At 49.9% G+C, this 23,336-nt stretch overlaps 1 protein-coding gene and 1 non-coding gene across 2 annotated transcripts; both read left to right on the top strand.

Moving 5' to 3' along the window:
• The first annotated feature begins 13,249 nt into the window (after positions 1–13,249).
• On the top strand, positions 13,250–22,480 carry ODC1 (ornithine decarboxylase 1). The gene is made up of 12 exons (XM_032430138.1): positions 13,250–13,511; positions 16,044–16,189; positions 16,820–16,953; positions 17,226–17,399; positions 17,589–17,761; positions 18,237–18,371; positions 18,490–18,571; positions 18,764–18,847; positions 19,622–19,784; positions 19,956–20,068; positions 20,154–20,368; positions 21,071–22,480. The coding sequence occupies exons 3-12, from the start codon at positions 16,852–16,854 to the stop codon at positions 21,213–21,215; spliced, it is 1,386 nt and encodes a 461-aa protein (XP_032286029.1). The 5' UTR covers positions 13,250–13,511; positions 16,044–16,189; positions 16,820–16,851; the 3' UTR covers positions 21,216–22,480.
• On the top strand, positions 15,000–15,132 carry LOC116648311. The gene has a single exon (XR_004302503.1). It is a non-coding gene; the product is annotated as a small nucleolar RNA SNORA42/SNORA80 family (small nucleolar RNA).
• Positions 22,481–23,336: the final 856 nt, after the last annotated feature.

Here is a 23,336-nt window from a genome sequence, read left to right as displayed (position 1 = left end):
AAGGTGTATGTTGCTGGAAACACTCCTATGAAAGGTAACCAGTTGCCCAAAATCACTCACAAAATCAAGTCAGCTCATATGTTTGAAATGCTACACACTAGTCAGTAAAAAATATTAGAATCTAATGGCCCTAGAACCCTGAGCGGATGCTGGTTGTCCTAACCTCACTCGCCTAAGGGTACGGCAGATCCAGACTAAGTGCCTCCAAGACCTCAGTAGCCCTTACCCCACCTGCTCACATAGGACCAGCCCCCTAAGAGCAATCCCTTGTCCTGTGTCTCCCTCTGGCAGACCCTTGTTGTGGGTGCTTACACATAAGACGGCTGAGGGGGCTGAGCAGGCTGAGCCATAAGCACATGGCCTGGTGGAGCCCTTGAGCAGCCTTGCCTTGGCACCACCATCTTGAACTTTGTGGGCCCTTAGCCCCCTGGGCCCGCTCTCACCTGTGGCCTTTAGGGGAGCTGGGGGAAGCAGGCAGCGCAGTGGAGCCCCTTTACAGCTCACCTCAGCAGACTCCCGGCAGATCTGAGAGTTGGCCCACACTCATTGACGGGGGTGGACAAAGCTGGGTGTCACGGGGGCAGATGGTGCCTTGGTGCCCGGTCATTTCTGCTGAGGCCATCACCAGAACTTTGCAGAACTCAGGGTTGGGGAACTAGAGAGCAACTTTCCCTACTCTTAGTTTGTTCGTTCAACCTGTAGATCTTTACTGGGCATCAGCTGCGTGCTTGCTCTTCGGCTGTAGACCTAAAGAAGCATATTTGTTGGCGGTTGTCTCGGAACAGAAAGCCTGGATTCGCATCCTGCTGTTAGACTAGAAGCATCGGGTTTCCCTGAGCTTTAGTTTCCTTATCTTCGACAGGGTTGTTGCCTTGCTGGGCTGTGGCAAGAGTTAAAGACGACCAAGCCCGTGGAAATATTTTGTGAACCGGAAGCACGAGGTAAATGCCGAGTAACTAAGTAAACGGGGAGAGGGCGGCCAGGTGGCTTTGGGGTGTGTGCTCTTCCGGGGTCTCGTTGTTTTCTTGATGACAAAAGGTAACAATCGTACAAATGCTTAGATCTGCTGCCACCTCCAAATGGTGCCTCTCCCCATCTAAACGAGGTGAACTCAAAAAGAAGGACCTAAATCAATCAATCAATCAATCAATCAACGTAAGACAAGCTTCTCATCATTTTTTTAAGATTCAGAAATATAAAAAGTAAAGAGAAAATCCCCCCCTTCTGCACAGGTGCACCTGTAATGGGATACAGAGACGACAGCACAGCGGAGGTCGTTCTTCCCTGCAGACCCCAGACAGTCTTACACGTTTCAGTCTGCAGACCCAGAGCGGACGCCCATTACCCGTCCTTTGGGTGGGCTCCCAGGGGGTGGGAAGGTCCTGAATCGTGGAAGGGTGCATGTGACCTCACATATCATATTCACACAGGAGCCTGCTCTAGAGTTTTGATTCTCCAACATCTGTGTGCCCACAGCTCACCCGGGTCTTGTTAAAGCACAGGTTCTGGGTCACTAGGTCTGCGGAGGGGCCTGAGAGTCTGGATTGCTAACAAGCCCCCCGTGGGACCACAGGCCTCCATCTGAAGGGCAGGGCTGGGGAGCCGTGGCCCTTGTCCCCGGCAGCACGTCAGGATCACCTCAGGGCTCTATGGGTCACGCTTGGACACCACTCCCCTCAAAGTTTTCTGCTTTAATTGTCGAGGTTGGGGTCTGGGCATCAGCGTATTTTGAAAATGGCCCAGACGATCCTAATGTTCAACTAAAGACATTTCATTTTAGGCCGGCAGACTTATCAAGCAAACACAATTTGTATAGTCTCTCTTTGATTAAAATAAAACACGTGTTGTTAACAATAATGTATTGGTATTTCAATATTGATTCATCAGTTGTAACAAACATACCACATTCATGCAAGATGTTAATAATAGGGAGAATGTGGGTGGGCAGAGGGGCAGGTACATGAGAACTCTATTTTGTGCTCGATTTTTCTGTAAACCTAAAACTGTTCTGAAAAATAAAGCCTATTAATTTTTTTAAAAAATTAACAACTGGCATTAGCAGACACTGACCAATCAGATGGAAGCAGAGTCCCTGGGGGACGGGCCGCAGGGACTTTGCTGAAGTCATGGAGGGAGGGTGGGGGAAGGGGGGGTCCCAAGGGAGGGGCTGAGCGGTCAGAAGGCTCAGGACTGCAAAATTACTTCAATATGTGAGCAACTATCATGGTCTCAGCACCCAAATATCAACTCTGACTAATGCTACTATTACCAGTTGTTGTATATGAATTAAAGGCAGAAATGAAGGATGCCAAGAAATGACAACTTGTGCAGAAGATATTGTTATCCTCATTTTATACACGAGGAAGCAGAGGCAGACAGAATTCGTGACTCGCCCAAGGTCACGCGACTATTCAATGGCAAGCCTGAGAGCTGAACCCAAGATTGTCGGCCTCAAAACCTAAGTTCTTCTCCGGCTCAGGTTGCTGGTGTTTAGTGAGCCTAATCTAGGCTTACGGGTTTACTTCTCTGTGAAGGTGGGTCATGAAGCTGGCATTTGCAAAGTGCCAAAAAAGTACACCTCCATTTGTGCACAGGAGGCTAGAGTTCCTGCCCAGTTCGGCCACTCACTTCACCAGGCGGATCTTTCCCTCCTTCTGCTTCACTGTAGACCTGGAGGAAGTCAGCACAGCAAAGACCTTCGGGATCCTTGGTCAGTGGTCCCTCCCTCCCATTTTATAGACCAGAAAAGTGAGGCTCAGAACAGGGAGGCAACCTGGCTAAGCTCTTGGCAGGGTGCAGGTCAGAGCACTGTAATTCTCCCAAGTGTACAGGTGCAATTAAGCCATAAGGAGCCATCTCCCCCTGCAGTCAGTGGGCCACAAGGCCGCTCTGTGAGCTGAATGCAGTGATGTAACTGGGAGTTGTCCACGTATGACTTCACAAATGTGTGACAGGGATCCTACACTTGAAGCCCTGTGCTTCAAATCTGCAACTCAGTATCCTTCCGGATCCTTCATCTGGCCAGCGTGCGCTTCGCGAAAGTAATGGTTAGAGGAGAGTCCATTTAGTGTAATGAGGGGTTTGGTTTTATAAGCAGGAAGAATTGCCTTTGTCCAGCAGCATGAAAAAGTGATTTTAAAAATTAAAATTATGTCATGGGGTGGCTCTCAGACTCCGGCAATGTATCACACCTCAGCAGAGAGTTACAGGGGTGCTTTCTTCCGAAGGGAGGTCACAGCTGAGGATGCCCAGCCTGTGGCTCAGGGAGCCGTTCCCACTTGCTTCTAAAGCGCTGAGTCAACAGACTTTCCAAGGAATATCCTGTCCTTGGCCGGAATCCTGTCCTGAGAACACGGTTCCTGGAGGGCCAGGTTGAAAGGGGATCATGGGCTCAGTAGGTTCAGATGGTCTTCAAAATGCAAATGCCGTTGGGTATGTTGCTATTTGTATGTCTGAAATCAACATTTATAGCTTTCACCTAGAGCTTCAGGGTCTGACATGGTAATGACCAGCCGGGCATGGCTATTTAAAAGCTTAAACTAATCAAAATGAAATACAGTTATAAATTTGATTTCTCAGTCACTCCAGCCTCATTTCAAGAGCCACATGGGTCTCGCGGCTGCCATATTGGACAGCAGAAATACCCAACACTTCCATCATCGAACAATGGATTGGTGCAGGCGTAGAAAGTGAGCACCATTGGCAGGAGGGGGTGCAAAGAGCATATCATATAGACCCGGGGAACCAATCAGAAAGGCCCAAACCACATGAGCAGGTGAGAGAGTCTGTAAGTCTAGATGACGCCATCCTACAAGGAGAAATTCTCCAGCTACATCAAGGTGCCAGATTGGTTCTGTCCAGAACACAGTTCTATAGATCTGTTCTCACTTTATCACATAGCACATTTCTCCAAATCATTATAAAACATTCATAAACACACTTGTAAAGTCTGAGTACTGTTTTATCCTACAGCTATAGCATAATTTTATCATCCTTCTACTCATGTTGGATATTTGAAGTGTTTCCAATTTTTGTTATTATAAATGACATTTTCATGAATGCCTTTGTGACTAAAATGTCATCTGCTTTTCAGAGTCTATCTGTGGATAGTTAGAGCCCTACAAGTGGGTTTGCCAGATTAAAGGGTACAACATGTTTGAGGCTTCTCATACTTACTGCGAAATTGTGTTCAGTAAGTGTGGTACCGATTTATATTTGTCCTTGCTGTACAAGAGAGCAGACTGTCACACCTGCAGCCCAAACAGTTCATTTGTGAAGGTCCCAGGCAGCCCATGGCTCCTCCCCTCCTCCTGCTTGAGTCTTGCTTTCACCCTCCACGTGCTGCTGTTGGTTGAAAGCCCAGTCACAGTGCTCAGGCCACTGGCTCAGACTCATCTGAAAGGTCCTTGGCAACAGGCCTCCCAGAATCCCCTAGATGGGTGTATGGCCGGGGCCCGAGGTTCAGACAGGTGCGTTCTGGAGAGAGTGAAAGAGGAGGTGAGTGCCCATGAAGCCGTGAGAAGATCTGGGAGATGAGGCGAGGGTCATCTAGAGGGAGGGGACAGTAAGACTTCTCAGCCAAACCAGGACTCGTTGAGAGTGAAGGGAAAGTGACCACTCATTACGTGGGAACAACAGCATAACCCAGGGCTGACTGTCCCAGGCAAACCGGGATTTACACTCACCTTACAACATCATCTGGGACCACATGTCTACCCTAAAGTCAGCACCAAGAGTCTGTAAGGAATGGGACCCCCAACATCAGAAATGAGGACCTAATTAGGGACTATGGCTGTTTGGTTTCTAGATGGATGCAGCGAAGGGAAAACATGGGCTCATCGTCCAGGGAACGTGCAATTTCGTGGGGTAACAGGACAGCACGTGCCCCTCAATGCTAATACCCCACCTTGTCAAAGAAGCAGAGACCAGACAAGACCAGATACGGCCCAGAGACCCAGGAGAGGGCAGATGTAAACAGATCTGTAGGAATGTAATTACCGGGATTTCACTGATTTGAGATGAGGCAAATTTCAATCAGCAAAGATCTAACGGGAAGGCATTCCAGGAGAGGGAACTGGCTGGGGTAGATACGGAAGCAGATATGAGAGTTCTCAACTGTTTGTTGTTGAGCCTTTCCCAAATGTCAAGGCCGGCTCCAGGCACCTTATAATCTATGGAATAATCCAGTAACCAACAGCCATGCAAATTCCTACGTCCAGCAGCTCTACAAAATAAGTTAGACGCCCCCACTCACAGAGATGGGGAAGACTTTCCCCCCAAGAGCCCAGGAGCAGCTGTACTGAGAGCTAATGTCTCTGCTCACCAGGAGCTGTGGTTTCAGACCAGCGGGACAGCCGAGCTTCTGCCCCCCCGACAGGCAGTTGGGACCTGCAGTGTCTCTAGGTAATTTGAAAACGATAACAAAGCTGACCGGAAGCTGCCTTGCTTGTCATTGTCCCCCGGCCCATCAATTCTATCCAGTGGCACGGATGAAATACTCCTCCTTGAAGAAGTTCCTTTGTTCTAAACAATCGCTGTGGTTATAATTGTGTTTTAATGATACGTCTGTGAAACGTCACGTTTTCATTGCTTGCCTGGTTCATAAACGTCCTATTCTGCACCTCGGTTAATTCAGAAAACTCTCAGTTCTGTAGTTGACCCCTGATTCACACAGACTTGGCTACATGTGTTTGTTCTGTTTCTCGTGGTTTGCAATCTTTCGGGAGGCTAACCAGCTGGTCCTCGCCAATCGCCCAGGACGTTTCTGCTCTTGATCCCTGCCTTTGAGCTCAGCCCGGGAACAATTCATGTCTCCAGCTCCCATGACAGATATGAAATAAACAACAATGTCACAAGGCTGGGAATGCAAAGGAACAGAGCTTGAATTATTTCAACCTGTCCTTCCATATGTAGTTTCGATACAGCAAGTGTAAGCAGTGGGGATGCTAACTGTAAGATGTGATATTTGTATTTGGTGGGTATGGATTTTTGTTCATACACGAAACATTTAATTTAATTTGAATAATATCTGTAGAATTGAAGTTTCTTCTTTTAAAACAATTTTTTGCTTGTTTTAAACCTAAAGAACAAATCAAGAAAGTGATCGTTGCTGCTGGTTTTTACAGAAGTTACTAACAGAAAACAGTTTTGTTGTATCGAGGCAGAGGACGTTAAAAAGGTTTCCGTTGCAGGTGTCAATTTCAGTAGATTGTAAATTATCTCATTTAATCTCCAGGGCAACCCCAAGAGGTGGTTTCTATTATTTCCCCCATTTAGAGATGAGAAGACTGAGATTCAGGGAAAGGAGCTGACTTGCCGGGGAGGTCTGGGACTCAGATCCAAGCACTCTGTCCCCAGAGCTCACTCTCTCACTCCTGTGCTAGGAAATACTTAACCCCAAAGCTGGGCTCTTCCAGAGACTGCTGCTCACAGGGGTATGCAGGCCCAGCTCAGAATTTTTTTTTTAAGATTTATTTATTTTAGGGAGGGAGAGAAAGGGAGAGAGAGCATGCACGTCAATGGGGGGAAGGGCAGAGGGAGAGGGAAAGAGAATCTTCAAGCAGACTCCCTGCTGGGCCCAGGGCCTGACACTGGGCTCGATCTCGAGATCCTGAGATCATGACCTGAGCCGAAACCAAGAATCAGACACTTAACCACCCAGGCATCCCGCTCAGAATTTTTGGTAAGAATATTATAGCTGCTTCTTTCAGTTTTATATGGCTATGTAACAAATTAGCCCAAACTTTAGTGGGGTAAAACAACCATCTATTACACGTGAAGATTTGGTGGGTCATGGACAGTGGGGCCAGGTTTGTCTCTGCTCCATGACGTCTGGGTCCTCAGCAGAGAAGATTTGGTGGCCGAGTGACTCCCCAGCTTGAGCTGGATTGTATGTGTTGGTGCTGGCCCTGGATCCCTGAACGGGGCTCTTCACCTGGCTTGGGGTTCCCCCAGCATGGTAGCCTCAGGGCAGCCTCCCATCTTACAAGGTGACCCAGGGCTCCAAAGGCCAGTGTCCCAGCTCGCAAGGTGGAAGCTGCCTTGCCTTTACCACATTCTGTTGGTTTAAACAAGCCACAAGGCAGCCCAGATTCCACTTAATGTCTTGGGGGGGGGGGGGCTGACATACTGGAGCAGCTGCCTTTGTAAAATCCAATCTGTGTCGCTTCTCTTTTTTCTCGTCCAGCTGGTTCTGACTCTTCCAGGCTGCTCAGCTCCCAGCTGGGCTCTTCCTGGGACTTCTGGCCTCTTCCAGACCCAGGTCCTTCAGGTGGCCCCAACCCAAACGGCATTTTCAGGTGCACCCTGGGGGAGGCAGCAGATAAGAGAAGCATTTCTAGTGCTAGTGGGTGAATAGAAATCAGTTTAAGTCAACCAGGGAGGTCCCACCCTCCTTCCTAGAGATTGAGAAGGCAAGAGGATGTGATCCATTCCACTTAGTAAGACAGGAAGGGAAGTATGCTGGGGAGAGTTAGTTCTTGCGTAAAGAGAGATAGAGGAAGAGATGCTCTCTACCTCTTCCCACGAGCCTTTGCTTTATAAACTGGGTCTGATGCTGACAGCCAGGCCAGCCGTCTGCAACCATGAAGGGAGCTCCCTCCACCCTGGGCATGGAAGTGAGAAAGATGAACTTTTATGCCCAGTCTATGGGTGGTAGCAGCTTTCTGCAGCAGTTAGATATTCTGTTATCTCTGTAACTAGTTCCCGTGTTAAATTCACCCCACTGAACTGCGGGCTGGAGCCCAGAATGATATAGGGCATGGCATGCCGAAGGGGAATGTTTAATACCTGCATAGGGCAGCTAACCCCTCCTCCCACCCTTTGAGATGACTGGGTCCTGTTGTCAGCAAGGATTTGGTTGGGCTGATGGGAAATGTAGATTGAGATCTGTCTGCACAATCACCGTGGCCCCTGAGGGTCAGAGACTGTCCCCAGAGTGAGTCCTGTCATATAGCCTTTAGTTCTTTTCCCAAGTGAAGCTAGGTACATGATGGTTACCTCTCTCCATGCCCTTAACTTGAGTGCCCTTGGCCCCTCCCCAGCTCAGCCCAGCCAGAGGAGATTTTCTCTCTGTTTCTAATACCCAGAGCCAGCTCATGCCTTTGTCCTTGGGCCCCCATGCTGGGCTGAGCACCTGTCCTGGTGGCCAGACATACACAGCACATGCCTGGGAGCTGGCCTCCCCTCTGACTGCGCGCTCCTTCCAGGGAAGTCTGACAGGGACTTCCCTGGCCCATCTCCTCCTTGGCAGCTAGAGGGGGCCTGGCCTAGAATAAGGGCTCACAGGTTGAAGGGGGAAAACATGCATCCCCCTGAGACGCTCCTACGGGCTCTCCTGATGAGCCCAGACACACGCTGCCTTATGCCCAGGGCGCCCGAGGCTCAGCCCAGCACGATACTGTTGGCCCTTCAGTCTTGGGTCTGACTTGGCAGGAATGTGGAGCTACACCAACCCCAGGCAGAGCACCCCTTTCCAGAAGGCCTACGTTGTGCCAGGCCCTCCACATGCTGATCCCTGCCATGCGAGGAAGAACTCTTGCAGGCTCTGGGGTTTCCCCACCAGGGTGGGGCTCCAGCAAGAAGTGGGGCAGTGGCCAAACCCAGCACAGGTGCTGCCACAGGTGGGGTCAGAGGCAGTCACCAGGAGCCTAGGAGAAAATCGAACAAAAGAGGCAGTGGGTCAGAAGGTCGGGCCCTGGGCAGGTAGCACCCAGCACAGAGTGGCAGCCCCAGGATCCTCCGCTGCCCAGCACACCGACTGCATGTAGGAGACGCTCAAGATAAACACGGATTGAATGAATGAATGACCGAAGAAAGAATATTCAGCATCTTTTCTCCCTCTGATTTTAGACGGCACATAGGGAGAAATTCCCATGAGCTAATCAGCCGCATAACCACAAGTCACAGATTTCTCAGGGCAGCCCTCGCTCCAACCTAACAATGTTGAGTGACTTTCGTGTGCCAGGTACTGGGCTAGCAGCTGGACGTGTGAAGGTAAGTAAATTGTGGTCCTGACTTCAAAGGGAGTAGAAGAGATAGAGGCCAAGACCCAAGGCGCCCATCCTGTGTGAGGCGCGCTGGGATGACAGGTGGGCAGGCTCTGCGGAACAAAGGGGTTTAGGAGGGCTGGCGCACAGCCCGGTGCAGGAGAAGAGACTGGGAAAGGGAGTGGGACAGATCTCAGAGGGTCCTGGGTGCTGGGCTAGGTGTCCAGACTTCACCCTCTGGGGCCCAGGCCACCAGTGAAGAGTTGTAGATAAACAAGTAAAGCGGTCAGATCTGAAAACCTTTGTCCTGCTGTCGGCCCCCGTGAGGAAGGTGGCATGTCTGAATGCCGGCTCAGCACACACGTCCTGGGGCTCTGTCTTCAGGCTGCTCAGAAGGCAGGCTGTGGGAAGCAAAGCATTGCTAAAACCAATTTGCCAGTCAAATGAACTCCGGCTCTTCACGTCTGGACAGAAGCCACCTTTTCTCCGCAATGTACCGTGTGGCCAGCGACCTGCCGCAGGGTGCTGCTGGGCTCCAGGAGGCCCTGGCTCCCTTCCTGCCAGAAGGCCTCCGTGCCAGCAACTTGCCAGGGAGCCCCACCAGGGCGGGGGTGAGGTGGGGCAGTGAGACAACACTTTGTAAAACAGACGTCCTGGCACTTCCACTTACACATGGGTGTCTTTGGCTTCCCACAGACACCTTTGGGGGTGCCCCCCTTCTGTGATGACACCTGCGTTGCTCAGAGCAAGGAGGGCCTCCCGGAAGCTCACTGTGCCCGGGGCGCGTCACTTGGACATGGGTGAAGATAGCACACTTTCCACCTTGGAGGGTGGATTGGATTTTTGGAAACACGTCAGGCGATTCCAGGGCAAGGCTAGTGAGTGGTGAGTGACTGAGCTTCAGAACACATGGTCAGACATCCACAAGTGACCAGAGTGTCCCATGACTGCTTCCCAGGTGTCCTGAGTTAGGGCACCCTTGTGGGAAGGGCCCTAAACTCTCCCAGGTCCTCATGTAACTGGATGTCACGAGAGCCTCACTCCCGAGTCGACTCTTGTGTTTCTGGGAAGATATCTGGCGCTGCAGCAGATGACCTTGGACATGTGGACAGAACACAAACCCATTTTCCAGGAGGTTCTCAATGTCTAATATTCCAATATCGACTGCATGGATACATAAATGTTCGCCAACTGTTGTCTTTTATGTTCTTTAATTATTTCCAGTAAAGGGGACTCCTTAAATTTGTATTCGCTATATATACCTTTATAAGCCCTTCCGTGTTAGTAAGTAAATGAAGAGAAAACACCCCCTTCTTCAGACATGTCCTCATTTTTTGGTTCAAAAACCGTATACAGCAGATTTATACATGAGCCTCGTTGTAAAAGAAGTTAGAGATTCGAACATCAGAGTGCAAGAGCTTTGCATGTTTACGTACGCCGATCCAGCTAGAGAGCATTTTACATGAGGAGCCGGAGACCCAGTGAGGGGAAGGGTTCCAGAATGAGCTCGGTGGTGAGGGCAGCTAAACAAATGGGAGTTGGTCCTGGAGCTTAGGTGGGATAACTAAGGATACACATCCAACATGGTTTTTGGTGTATTTCTTTGCTGCCATTACGGCTTCAGCTCCAAACACAAAAAATCTCACCCTCACATTAGTGTAACTTTTAGGCGTTGGCCACCACATAGTTGACAAGGATCTGTTGCTTTTCTCCAAGGAAAGAAAGAGTCTGGGAGACGATAGAGTCTACTGAAAATATGCAGAAAGACATCAATGCCACGCGTATGAATAAGGCCTGGTTTAGTCATCACCAATTTATCTTCTCAAATCCAGGTTAGTAGCTGGGTTTAATGACTCAGGCCCTGCTAACTCCCAGACCCAAGGCCAAGGGCCTCTCCAAGAGTTTGCCCGCAGCCAGCCCGGCCAGCGCTCAAGGAAGCAGCTGCGCCTCCTTCCCTTGCTTCTGTTTCCCTATCTGGGTCAGATGGATCATCTGGGCAAGACGTGGCCTCCCCAGAGGAAAGTACGGCATGTGCGCAGGAGTTTGCATGTTTGGCGTGGGCTAGCAGGAGCGGCAGCATATATGGGCGACCCGGGTGTGAGTGGCATATATGTACAGCACAGGGACCCACCACCCGGCTTCCTCAGTCAAGAACTTGCCTCTCATTTCAATTAATACCTCTAAATCTAAAATATAATCACACAGCTGAGCTGGAACAGGACCCTGGATCTGGCCCAAAACGTTCCCTTAATGGCTGGAGACACAGAGGCTCAGAGAGTCGGGGAGGCGGCCAGGTCACACTCCCACGGCGGCAAGCTGCAGGCAAGACAGGGCTGACTGTCCTCCCTCCAGGCCGGGCCACTAGCAGGACCCCATGTGCGGAGACATCCGGTCCCCGCTGCCTGTAGGAGGCTGCAGGGCGGGGACAATGTTCGCCTGCCAATGACTGGCTGATTGACATGCCAAGGAGAGCTGGGGGTGTGGACACTCTTCCCCACTTGGCCGTGGCACTGCACACGGGAGACTTCTGGAATGTGAGGAAAAGTCTGTAATGGGGACAACATGTTTCTTCACAGAGGGGGGACAAATACCAGGGTGCTTACCATGATTCTAAAGCTGTCTCATTTAGTGTCTGGGCTGTCATGTTCCCTGATGGGTTGTTAATCTCATCCTTCGGTAGGAATTAAGCTTGTTAGGGTGGAGATAACTTCCCTACTCCCTTCCCTAGTCCAGCGATGTCTGGCACCGACCCAGTGGCTGCTCAAGGACTATGTAAAAATAAAGTTGAGCAAGATGTGCCCCAGGCCTAGGGGACAGTACAACGGAAGTTTCTCAAAACCTCACAGGGTTTTTGCAGCTGTGAAGATCCTTATGTCATCTAGTCAAAACTCCTCCAAGGCCAGAGAAGGGAGGTAATTCACCCAAGATCACACAGCAAGTCCCCGCCAGGGACCCCGGTAGAGCACGGAGCTCCTCCAAGGTCCCTCTGCACCAACCACGACTTACCTGGGCTGGCTTTACACGTTCTTTAAATCCTCACCAGGGACCCTCAGGTGGGCCACACCCCACACTCTAGGGTGGGATGTGATTGTTGCATTTTGTCTTCAAGGGAAAGAATGGTAAAATGAGAGAAAAAAGAAGTGCCCCGCGTTCCTTCTCCCCTCCCTGGGGTCAGCGGTGGGGGGCAGCCCACACCCCAGAGGCACAGTCCTCCACCAGAGGCACGGTCCTCCACCAGAGGCTGCACGCTCTTAGGGATAACAGATTTCCCAAGGCTCTTGCCTTTATGGATTCATTGTGCAGATTCAGTTGCTGTGCTGGGACTTACAGGGCTCTCTCAAAGCGAGGCAATCGCATCCGCCCTTAGAGATGTCTAGTCACTTACAAGTGCCGTCTACTATGGTAAAGGGCAGTGGAGGGGCTCGGTGGCCTGTGGCCCCTCTACCGCCTTCCCCTCAGGCCCTTAGACAAGCCTCTGGCTTAATACTGCACGTGTGTCTTCGCGTGGCCGTCGCTGCCAGCCATCTAGAAGGAACACACCTGGATACGTTTATTGGCGCAGTGGCTCGGGAGCGGCCGGAAGCGGTGCCACCAACTTGCCAGGTGACCCTGAGCACGCACCTTGCCCCTGTCTACATCTGCGCCCCGTTCTTGGGGTGAAGCCAGAATCGTTCCAGGTCCCTTCCTCGGGACTGGAGGCGCCTGGCAGGAGGGGCCAGAGTCCACCCGGGGGGGAGGGGGTCCACGTGGCCCGCTTGTGCCCGCGATCTCCTTTCTCTGCCCTAGGACACGAGGCATTTAAAGCCAAGCAGAAGAACAGTTAATGCCCAGCGCGGATGCTGAAATTCGGCTTCTGCGGCGCCCGCTCCCGCACCAAGGTTGATGTCCCGGAGAGCGGCGGGCACGGGAGGGCCCGGGACCTGAGGCGTCGTGCGCGTGCGCGGGCCCGCCGCAGGGCCGGGAAGGGCGCGAGGCCGCCGGGGGTGCCCTGCGGCATCGTGCGCGTGCGCGTGCGCGTGCCTGCCGCAGGGCCGGGAGGGGTGCGAGGCCGCTGGAGGCGTCCTGCGGCGTGGTGCGCGTGCGCGTGTCTGCCGCAGGGCCGGGAGGGGCGCGAGGCCGGGGGCGGGCCGGGTGGCGCTCGGAGCCGCTGACGTTGAAGGGCTCGGCGCCCCCCATCCTCCGTCCGGCCGCGGGTTGGCCGCCGCCGCCGCGCTCCGCCCCCTTCCTCGGAGGACGCCCGGACGGAACCGATCGCGGCTGGTTTGAGCTGGTGCGTCTCCATGACGACACGCGCGGTGCTATAAGTAGCGGAGCGGCGGCTCGTCGGCTTTGTCAGTCCCCTCAGCCTCCGCCGCCGCCGCCCCTCTGCCAGAGCTCCGGCGCCACCTCGGGCCGGCGGTCCTCCGCGGGAGGGAGCGAGGCGGCGGGCGGCCGGCTGACGGGGGCGGCGGGGCGGCCGGCGGTCCTGCGCGCTCGGGGGCGGTATCTCCATGGGGCTGGCCCGCGGCGCCCGTGCGCTCTAAGGTGAGAGGGGGCGCGTCCGGGCGGTTGGGAGGCGGGAGGAGGGACGGCCACGTGTCCCTGCGCGGCGGGCCGGAGGCCCGGGACTGACCCCGCGCCTGGAGCTGCGAGGGACACGTGGTCGTCGCGCCGGCCGCGGGTCCCTGACCCTGGTGAGCGGCTGCCCTCTGGGGCCTGAGTTCCCCCGTGAAGCGGGACTTCGGACTCCCTGACCCTGCGAACGCCCGGCGGCCACCCTCGCCGCGCGGCCCGTTCTGCCCCGGATCGTGCCGGCTTAGGGCAGCCAGGGCTGGAGGGGACCGCGGCTCACCTCTTCCGAACCACGTCAGTGGGGATTCTGAGCCGGAAGCTGTTGGGAAGGCCCGTGGTGCTTTCAACCGCTACTCTTTTCTAAAACCCATGTGGCAAGGCCGGCAGCAGGTGCAGACGTATGAGCGAGCCCGTGCAGGTGTCGGGCTCCCATCGCTCGGCCCACTTTTACCAGGATGCCTCGTTGTCCTGGAATTTTGTTTCTCTTAGTTTTCGTGTACGGAGGAAATGACCCGATGTAGAAATTCGCCGACGTTGCTAGAGCTAAGATACGAGATAGCCTCGTAGTGACTATGGTAATACATTCTCCATTAACTGTGCCGTAGACTTGTCTGTGTAAGGAATCTTTGAATGACTTAAGAGATTTAAGAAAGGCCTAGAATATTGAGATCCCAGTTCGGGCGAACAGACTTACACGTAGGAGGCAGCCCTTAAGATCTTCCAAAAAAGCTGATTGTGGTTGTTTGAGAATCCCAAATGATTGGTAAGTGTGGGGAGCAGAACCTCTTAGAAATGTCTGGGGAGGACAAAGAATGTGTTGACTTTATTTAAAGCTAAAATTGGGCATAGTTTAGTTGACTTGTGAAATTTTTTTTCAGTTTGTTTAAATTGGTCTCTGTGTCTTGTATACTACTTCCCAATTGGCAGGAAAGAATTTCATAGCAGAAGAGTGCTATCTTGTGCTCACTGACCCATCATTTTAGGTAACTTAGCTATACAGAACACTAAAAGGTGAAGTTTCTCTATATTATAAGTTATTAAAATAAAGCTTTAAAAGATACTTAATAGTAACATATTTCAAAGTAATAACCTCCCAAGTTTAAGCTTGAACACCGCCTAAAAGCTTTTTAACAAGACCCTAACTAGCCCAGTCTGTCACTGCGTGAACCTGAGTTAAGTGTTAATTTTATATAGCCAAAATGGGTTTGCTGTCCCCTTCGTCTCTTGACTTCCCCTAGAGGTGGTTTCGGCAATGTAGAAGGTTGACAATGGAAAGGCACGTTAGATCAAGCCTGGAAACAAGTTCTACCGGGGGCGCCTGGCTGGCTCAGTAGGTAGAGCGTGCGACTCTTGATCATGGGGTTGTAAGTTCGAGCCCCACGTTGGGTGTAGAGATTTTAAAAAATAAAATCTTAAGAAAGAAAAAACCACACAACAACAACAAAGGACAAATTCTACGATGCATGGGTTTGGATTTATGGCAGGCTCGTCTCCCTGGGCCTCTCATAGTGTCCCATGCCAGAGCAAACCGTGGCCCCGAACCATTGCCTGGCCTCTGTCATAGGCTGCAGGCACTGAAGCGGGTCGCACAGTGAAAAAAAGAAAGTCCTGCCTAGCAGAAGTTAAATAGGTTAAAATCAGTAATTTTAAGAAAGCTCATTTACCAGTGTCAGATTTCGTGAAGACCAAGGACAGTGGCTCTGAATGTTACGAGCTTTATTTTTGCTTATTTGTAATTCATGTTTGCTTCCTTGCTTTTGTTATTCTTAAAGTTAGCCAAAAATTATTTCCATGTGATTATTGTTCATAGCTAAGCAAGGATGAGGGTGCGTGTAAGGACAGATGAGATGTGCAGAATCACTGACTTGATGATAGGCAGCACGGGTTTAAGAATGCTGATTTCTGCTCAGATACAGCCGCTGTAGTACATTGTGTTGATGGGAAGATTGCTCACTGTAAAAATACATGCGTGTCATGAAAATAAAATGGCATAAAAAATAGCTCATAAAATTCTTAGGGAACTTAAGAGCACTCAGTAAGTTTAGCCTTAGACATTTCCACGATGCCTTTTAGTTATTAAAAATTCTATGTAAGACTTACTGAAAACAGAAGGTGGATGTTTATAAGGCGCCTTTCAATAATTACTGAAATGCTGTTTTAAGCTTCTAAAGAAATGAAACTGACCGTTACAAAAATTTTTCCATTTTAATGAAGTGATTCTGAAACCTGCTTTCTGTAGGTTTTTTAGCATGAATATTTGAAGTGCTTATTTTGAGGTATATAGTAGTACATACAGAATTTTAGTGTGTTGCTTTGAGAAAGCCTGGTGTTGAATCTCCAGTGTCCCTGGACTGCATAGAGGTTTATGGAATCCTGTGACTTACACCTGGAATAATGGGATTCCCAAATGCAGCGAGTGAGCTAGCTACGGAGAGCACTTGAGCAGCACGGCTTCCTGTGTGCTCACAGTCAGTGCCTGATCTTTCCATGTGATGTATTCCTAAGGTGGACCAGCAAATTCTGTTTATCAGAACATCTCCACTGCTGCACCTGAGGGCACACGCATCTTCAGCGGGACTTGGAATTCCAGAGAATTGCCTTTGTGAGAAACTGGCAATAATTTCTTTAAATTCCATCTCTTAGTTTTCCATGTAAGTATTCATGGTTGTTGCAGGTTGTTGTTAAGAATTACTGAGTATTACATCAAAAACTAATGATGTAATGTATGGTGATTAACATAACAATAAAAAATTTTATTTTTTTTTTATTTTTATTTTTTTTAATTTTTTTTAATTTTTTTTTTTTTAAAGATTTTATTTATTTATTTGACAGAGAGAGAGACACAGCGAGAGAGGGAACACAAGCAGGGGGAGTGGGAGAGGGAGAAGCAGGCTTCCCACCAAGCAGGGAGCCCGATGTGGGGCTCGATCCCAGGACCCTGAGATCATGACCTGAGCCGAAGGCAGACGCTTAATGGCTGAGCCACCCAGGCGCCCCAACAATAAAAAATTTTAAAAAAAAGAATTACTGAGTATTGGGGCTCCTGGGTGGCTCAGTCAGTTAAGCGGCTGCCTTAGGTCATACAGGATCTACCAGGATCTAGCCCCACATCTGGTTCCCTGCTCAGCGGGGAGTCTGCTTCTCCCTTTCCCCTGGCCCCCTCCCCCCCACCCTGTCTTTCTCAAATAAATAAGTAAATAAAATCTTTAAAAAAGAAAAAAAAGAAAGAATTACTGAGTATTGCTCCCGCTTCTGAGGAAATTTCTCCACCCTGTTTGCAGTTTGTTACGTTTCGGAGGAACTTCAAGAAACCATGAACAGCTTTAGTAATGCAGATTTAGACTGCCATTTCCTCGATGAAGGCTTTACTGCCAAGGATATTCTGGACCAAAAAATTAATGAAGTTTCGTCTTCTGTAAGTATCTTAAGTCGGTGCTGACAGCACAGCTTTGAAAATGCTGGGCACATGAGTGAGAAACTTCAGTGCGGTCTTAAGGAAATGGAATGGAACTCACATGTCCTGTTAGGGAATTCAGAATTTATTAGCTGCAGATCACTCAGTGATAATAGTGATGTTCGTGTCAGTGGCCAGGGTAAAGAGAGGAGGGTTCGTTGATGGGAATGAGAGGGGAGGCTACATGTGTGATTAGGCTGCTGATGAGTTCCCTGCACCCACTCTTGCTGTAGGATGATAAGGATGCCTTCTATGTCGCCGACCTGGGAGACATTTTAAAGAAACATCTGAGATGGTTAAAAGCTCTTCCTCGGGTCACCCCCTTTTATGCAGTCAAATGCAATGATAGCAGAACCATAGTGAAGACCCTTGCTACCATTGGGACAGGATTTGACTGTGCCAGCAAGGTAAGCAAAAGCAGCAGGACTCAAAAATGATGATCTCAAATGGCCCTGGTGCTCCCAACAGGGCACATCAAAGTTGTGTTTCTTGGGCAATATATAGTAATGAAAGGGGGGGGACTGAACTCCCGTGTTCTCCTGTTTTTTTCATTGATTAGCTTCCTATACATAATGTACTCTCTCATGTTTTTTCAGACTGAGATACAATTGGTACAAAGTCTTGGGGTGCCTCCAGAGAGGATTATCTATGCAAATCCTTGCAAACAAGTGTCTCAGATTAAGTATGCTGCCAATAACGGAGTCCAGATGATGACTTTTGATAGTGAAGTTGAACTGATGAAAGTTGCCAGGGCGCATCCAAAGGCCAAGTGAGTGACTCCTCCGTTTGTGGGCAGGGCAGGGTCACATACGGGAGCTGCACGTTGTCAAATTCAAATTCACAGTTGTGAGATTTCTGTACTTTGGTAAAGTATAAAAGTCTGCTGGGTCAGAGGCAAAGTAGAAAATCTTAAATCCTCTTGATGAATAAAGCTGTAGGAGACGCTTGGGGCGCCTGGGTGGCTCAGTCGGTTAAGCGTCTGCCTTCGGATCAGGTCATGATCCCGGAGTCCTGGGATCGAGCTCCGCATCGGGCTCCCTGCTCGGGGGAAGTCTGCTTTTCCCTTTCCCTCTGTTCTCTCTCTCGTTCTCTCTCAAGTAAATAAATAAAAATCCTTAAAAAAAAAAAAAAAACTTATGAGACTCAAATCACAGGGTATCAGAGCCACGAATTCTTTTTATTTTAATCATGGCTCTAAGTGGTCTTCTGTCATGGGAAATTTGATAAAATTTTGCTACTTCTAGGTTGGTTTTGCGGATTGCCACCGATGATTCCAAAGCAGTCTGTCGCCTCAGTGTTAAATTTGGTGCCACACTCAAAATCAGCAGGCTTCTTTTGGAACGGGCGAGAGAGCTTAATATTGATGTCATTGGTGTCAGGTGAGATCTTGGTGGTGGCATGGGGGCTAAGATACTAGACAATGCACGTTGTATAGGTTTTTCTCCCACCGTAAATAGTAATTTTCAGAAATAGCCTATTCTCCTTTCTTTGCCCCAGCTTCCACGTGGGAAGCGGCTGCACGGATCCTGAGACCTTTGTGCAAGCCATCTCTGATGCCCGCTGTGTCTTTGACATGGGAGTGAGTACATGTAAACCCAGTTCCGGGGCGGGGGGGTGGGGAGCAGGGCTGAGAGTAACTAGACTCAGTTCTAGAATTAACCTTCTGCAGAAGTCACCCCATATTCCAGAGGCTTAAATCCATCTGCTGCGTACATTTTCATGACTTGTTACCAATCTGGCTACTCGACTGACTGAACTTTCCTGGCTCTAGGCTGAGGTTGGTTTCGGCATGTATCTGCTTGATATCGGTGGTGGTTTTCCTGGATCTGAGGATGTGAAGCTTAAATTTGAAGAGGTAATTTATAACAAAATGTTCATTGCTATTTTAGCAAGTTCCATTTTGGTGTAGTTCAGAACTTAAAGTGTTTTTAAGTAATAACAAAAGAAATTGTACAAACATAAAAATGCCTTAGTATGATACTTTCAGGAGTTCTGCACTATTTAAAATTGTAGTTAATGGGCTTTGGTTTTCTAAGCCACAATGAGTCAATTTCCCCCCAAATCGTGGGAAATAGTTGATTACTTCAGGGAAGAGCATGTGGACTTTGGTACATCATTACCCCCAATGGGGTTTTCTAAATTTTGTACTTTTCCTTTGAACATTTTAATTGTTTTAGTCACTTATGAAGTTAAAGTGGACATCTTATTAAGTGGACCACTATGTGGTGGTTGAGTTTATGACATAGATCCACCTTCTTCTTAAAATTTTGTGAGATAGGCAGAATAGAGTTTTATTCTGTTGGCGTGTATTTGATAGCTTAAAATATTTAGGCCCCTTGATACCTCAGCAAGCAGTAATACATTTATAGTACCGTTTGATAGAATCCTACCCGTAACATCTTATAAAGGATGGGGGGGTATCCAGAGGGGAATCCAGATGAAACCACAGGGATATGCAGGCTGGGTTTAGGGAGATGCCAGTTGGTTGGTTTTTGTTTCGCTGCCGTCGGCCGGTAGTACACCTGCTGACGCCTGCGCTCAACGTTTGTTCTAGCCTGTCACTGGTTCTCACTCTGCCGTGAGTTCCCCTTGATGACTGTCCTCGTCTGTCCCCGTCTGTCCCTTGTAGATCACCAGTGTGATCAACCCAGCCCTGGACAAGTACTTCCCGGCCGACTCGGGGGTGCGAATCATAGCGGAGCCCGGCAGATACTACGTTGCCTCAGCCTTCACGCTCGCAGTGAACATCATTGCCAAAAAACTCGTATTAAAGGAACAGACAGGCTCTGATGGTACGTATAAAGGACGAGTCACGCAAACTATGAATCTTGGAACACTACATCAAAAACTAATGATGTATGGTGATTAACATAATAAAATTAAAAAATAAAAGGACGGATCATTGCACGCGTAGCTGAACGTTGGTACAGAAAGTGGTAATTGAGACTCCTGTGCCTTTCCAGATGAAGATGAGTCGAGTGAACAAACCTTTATGTATTACGTGAACGATGGAGTGTATGGATCGTTTAATTGCATCCTCTATGATCATGCCCACGTGAAGCCCCTTCTGCAGAAGGTACTTCTGAGCGTAGAATATACAGCAGTGAGGATGTGTGGTCATAACCAGGGTAACTGGTTACGTTTTTCTCTCTCGAATGTAGAGACCCAAACCAGATGAGAAGTACTATTCAACCAGCATATGGGGACCAACATGTGACGGCCTGGATCGCATTGTCGAGCGCTGCAACTTGCCCGAGATGCACGTGGGCGATTGGATGGTCTTTGAAAACATGGGTGCTTATACGGTTGCTGCTGCTTCTACTTTCAACGGGTTCCAGAGGCCGACTATCTACTATGTGATGTCGGGGCCGACGTGGTTAGTGACGACGCATGTTCATGGTTTGATAAGAGCAGGTTTCTGCTGGCTCTTGTCTGGTTGAATAAGAAATCGTCTTGTTTAGATTAGATGTAAATACTAACAAGGTTCTTAAAAATAGTTGTTTTCTGCCTGTACTAGGAGTATATGCTTTAGAGGGGCGTCTGGGTGGCTCAGTTGGTTAAGCATCTGCCTTCGGCTCAGGTCATGGTCCCAGGATCCTGGGATCAAGCCCCACATCGGGCTCCCTGCTCGGCGGGAAGCCTGCTTCTCCCTCTCCCACTCCCCCTGCTTGTGTTCTCTCTCTCTCTGTGTCTCTCTGTGTCAAATAAATAAGTAAAATCTTAAAGAAAAAAAAAAAGAATATATGCTTTAGAAGATTTGGGAAATACAAATGGAAAGAAAATTCTCTGGTGATACTGATCTGTATTTCTTTTCAGATTTGTATGAAGGTGTAACTATTTCAAAAAAAGCCTAGGGTATTTCTATATGAATAGAATATTGTAATGAGCGCACGTGACTTGTGCTTGCCCTGTTACTGAAAAGGTGGTCGTGAAGAAAGGCTTGCTTTAGAAAGACACTGAACTGCTTCCTGATGACGTGGTAGCCGAGGCAGTAAATAGGCTCGTGAGGAGGTGACTCTCACGAAGCCGCCGAGCCCCGGGCCTCAGGGTTTCTGAACGTGCCCCTTCTGTCTTGCAGGCAACTGACGCAGCAGATCCAGAGCCACGACTTCCCGGCCGAGGTGGCGGAGCAGGACGTCGGCCCCCTGCCTGTGTCCTGTGCCCGGGAGAGCGGGCTGAAGCGGCCCGCGGCCGCCCGTGCGTCCGCCAGCGTCAACGTGTAGGGCCGCTCCGTAGCTGTCAGCTTCGGGTGTAGCTTGACCTGGGGGACGTGGGGGGCCGTGTAGCACCGCTCCGTAGCTGTCGGCTTCGGGTGTAGCTTGACCTGGGGGACTGGGGGGCCGTGTAACTTAATTCTTGCTAGTTTTGAGATGTCTGTAAGTAGGGTTGGCACGGATGCAACAGTGTGGAAGACTAGGAGATGGGGTCACTTATCTGTGTTCCTATGGAAACTATTTGCATATTTGTTTTATATGGATTTTTATTCAGTTTTCAGACACGCTACTAAGGCGCGCCCCCCCGCCGCTGAGCAAGCGTTTGTAGCTTGAACACTGCGGGGCGGGCCGGAAGCTTAGTGTTGTGACCTGTTTTAAAAATAAAGTATCTTGAAATAATGAGGCATTGGGGAATTTTTACAGTGTGTCCATTCCAAACGGCTCACCTTGAATGTGTTTTATAAGTGGGAATTGATGTTTCGTCCCACCTGCTGAGAAAGTTGTCCCAGAGGACTTAGGACTTGGTGGTCTTCAGTATTTTGAAAATCTGTCGAAATGCCATCTTCCTGTTCAGCATTTTTATTTCAAGTACATGAGTCTTGTATGAAGTTTGCTGTGGATCCTCACAGAGAACAGTGGATTTAGCCCACATGTAGGGAGAAGGAAAAGTGTGGGTGAGGCAGGCCGTCCCCTCTGCTGCTGACACGGCTCGGCCCGCCCTGAATGTCCCCAGAAGTGGCTGTGAAGGAGCGCCTAGAGCCCTTTGCTAACTGCCTTGTGTCAGGGCTGTGCCCCGGGAAGGCCCCAGAAGCCCCCCGAGCGCTGCCTGCGGGACCCATGTTCCCTTCCCACTTGTCTTTCTGGGGACAAGTTGCAGAGCTGCAGGTTAGGAATGTGGTACATTTGGTGGTCAACTTACTTTAATAAATTCAACAATTATCCTGTGTTGTAGATCTCTACCTTCTTTGATCTTGACCACTGGCCTTTTATGTTCTTTTACTCAACTCGTACCCCTACTGCCCCCGAAAAGGACATCAGGCTCTCATACAGCGTAACCCCCAAGATGAGAATGTCGAATCGTGCAGTAGCCATACGTGGGGAAGGAAGGCCGTGCCAAAGCCAGACGTGGCCCTAGGATGCCACTAGTCCCCACTGTCACTGAGCAGCATTGTCTCACCGGCTCCAGCAGGGGGCCCTGGGAAGACCAGAGTCCAGATGGGAGGGAGTACTGCAGCTCCTTTCATCTCGGGGAGTAAGTGAAGCCAGGCCCTCCAGCTAGGGCTGTATGCGTACATTTACTAAAGGATTTGAGGGGAATGACCTGTTTTCTAAAAAGCCACCGTCCCCCCCCCCCCAAGACCCGAGTTCCACATGGACACTGCATTGCTGTGGTTGCACAGTCCCCCCTCTTCCTTGGCCGCTCAGCCAGACACGCGCTGGGCATGTCCCCAGCTCTGCTCTCCCTTCCTAGACCTGAGAATGTGGATTTAGTCGCCATACGTACGTACATGATGTTGCCACGCGTACGTACGTATGTATATCAGGAGCTACAAACAGAATAGTTCTGACTGGAGTGGGGGCCAAGGGGAGGGAAAAACCTCTTAAAGTGACCGTTTGTCCCGCTTCTGTGAGCACATCCTTTTCTGACTCCTCAGGATGTTCAAAATAAAGGAATTGGTGTTGAGGAATGGGAGCTAGTCACCAAGCCTGGAATCTTGGTAAATTAGGCCTTCTACCAGGAAGGGCTTGAGATCTCCTAGTGGCAGCAATGAGCTCGGATGGAAGAGAAAGGGCTTTCCACTCAAAGTATGCCGAGGATCTGGAAACTGCTCTTCTCTCAGCCAGTCCCCACCCAGCTGTCCAGTGCCAGTGGGGACAGAAACAGCTCTAGGTTGTCCTGTTGACCCACACAACAGCCTCAGCCTCACTCCCGACAGCCTGCTTAAATTGCTTGTAAGCCCCCAGAGTTTCTGGGCTCTGCCAAGGCCACGTTCGGGTCTGGAGGGTGATGTGGCCTGGCCTGGGCCAAATGGCCACCTCTGGTCCTTACACCTGGGAGTGGGCAAGTGAGTTTAGCCAAAGAGGATGGAGATCTCAGATGCTGGATATGTGTCAACACTCCTCCGAGAC

Source organism: Phoca vitulina, unplaced genomic scaffold, assembly GCF_004348235.1.
Source record: "Phoca vitulina isolate PV1807 unplaced genomic scaffold, GSC_HSeal_1.0 scaffold42, whole genome shotgun sequence".
NCBI lineage: Eukaryota > Metazoa > Chordata > Mammalia > Carnivora > Phocidae > Phoca > Phoca vitulina.
This window is presented reverse-complemented; position numbering and strand designations above follow the sequence as displayed.

What these genes read in the sequence shown, in the direction of transcription:
- ODC1 (XM_032430138.1), top strand. Translation starts at nt 16,852, where the DNA reads ATGAACAGCTTTAGTAATGCAGATTTAGACTGCCATTTCCTCGATGAA. An exon ending in TGAAGCTTAAATTTGAAGAG is followed by an intron (nt 18,848 to 19,621) that starts GTAATTTATAAC and finishes TGTCCCTTGTAG; the next exon opens with ATCACCAGTGTGATCAACCC. An exon ending in GGAACAGACAGGCTCTGATG is followed by an intron (nt 19,785 to 19,955) that starts GTACGTATAAAG and finishes GTGCCTTTCCAG; the next exon opens with ATGAAGATGAGTCGAGTGAA.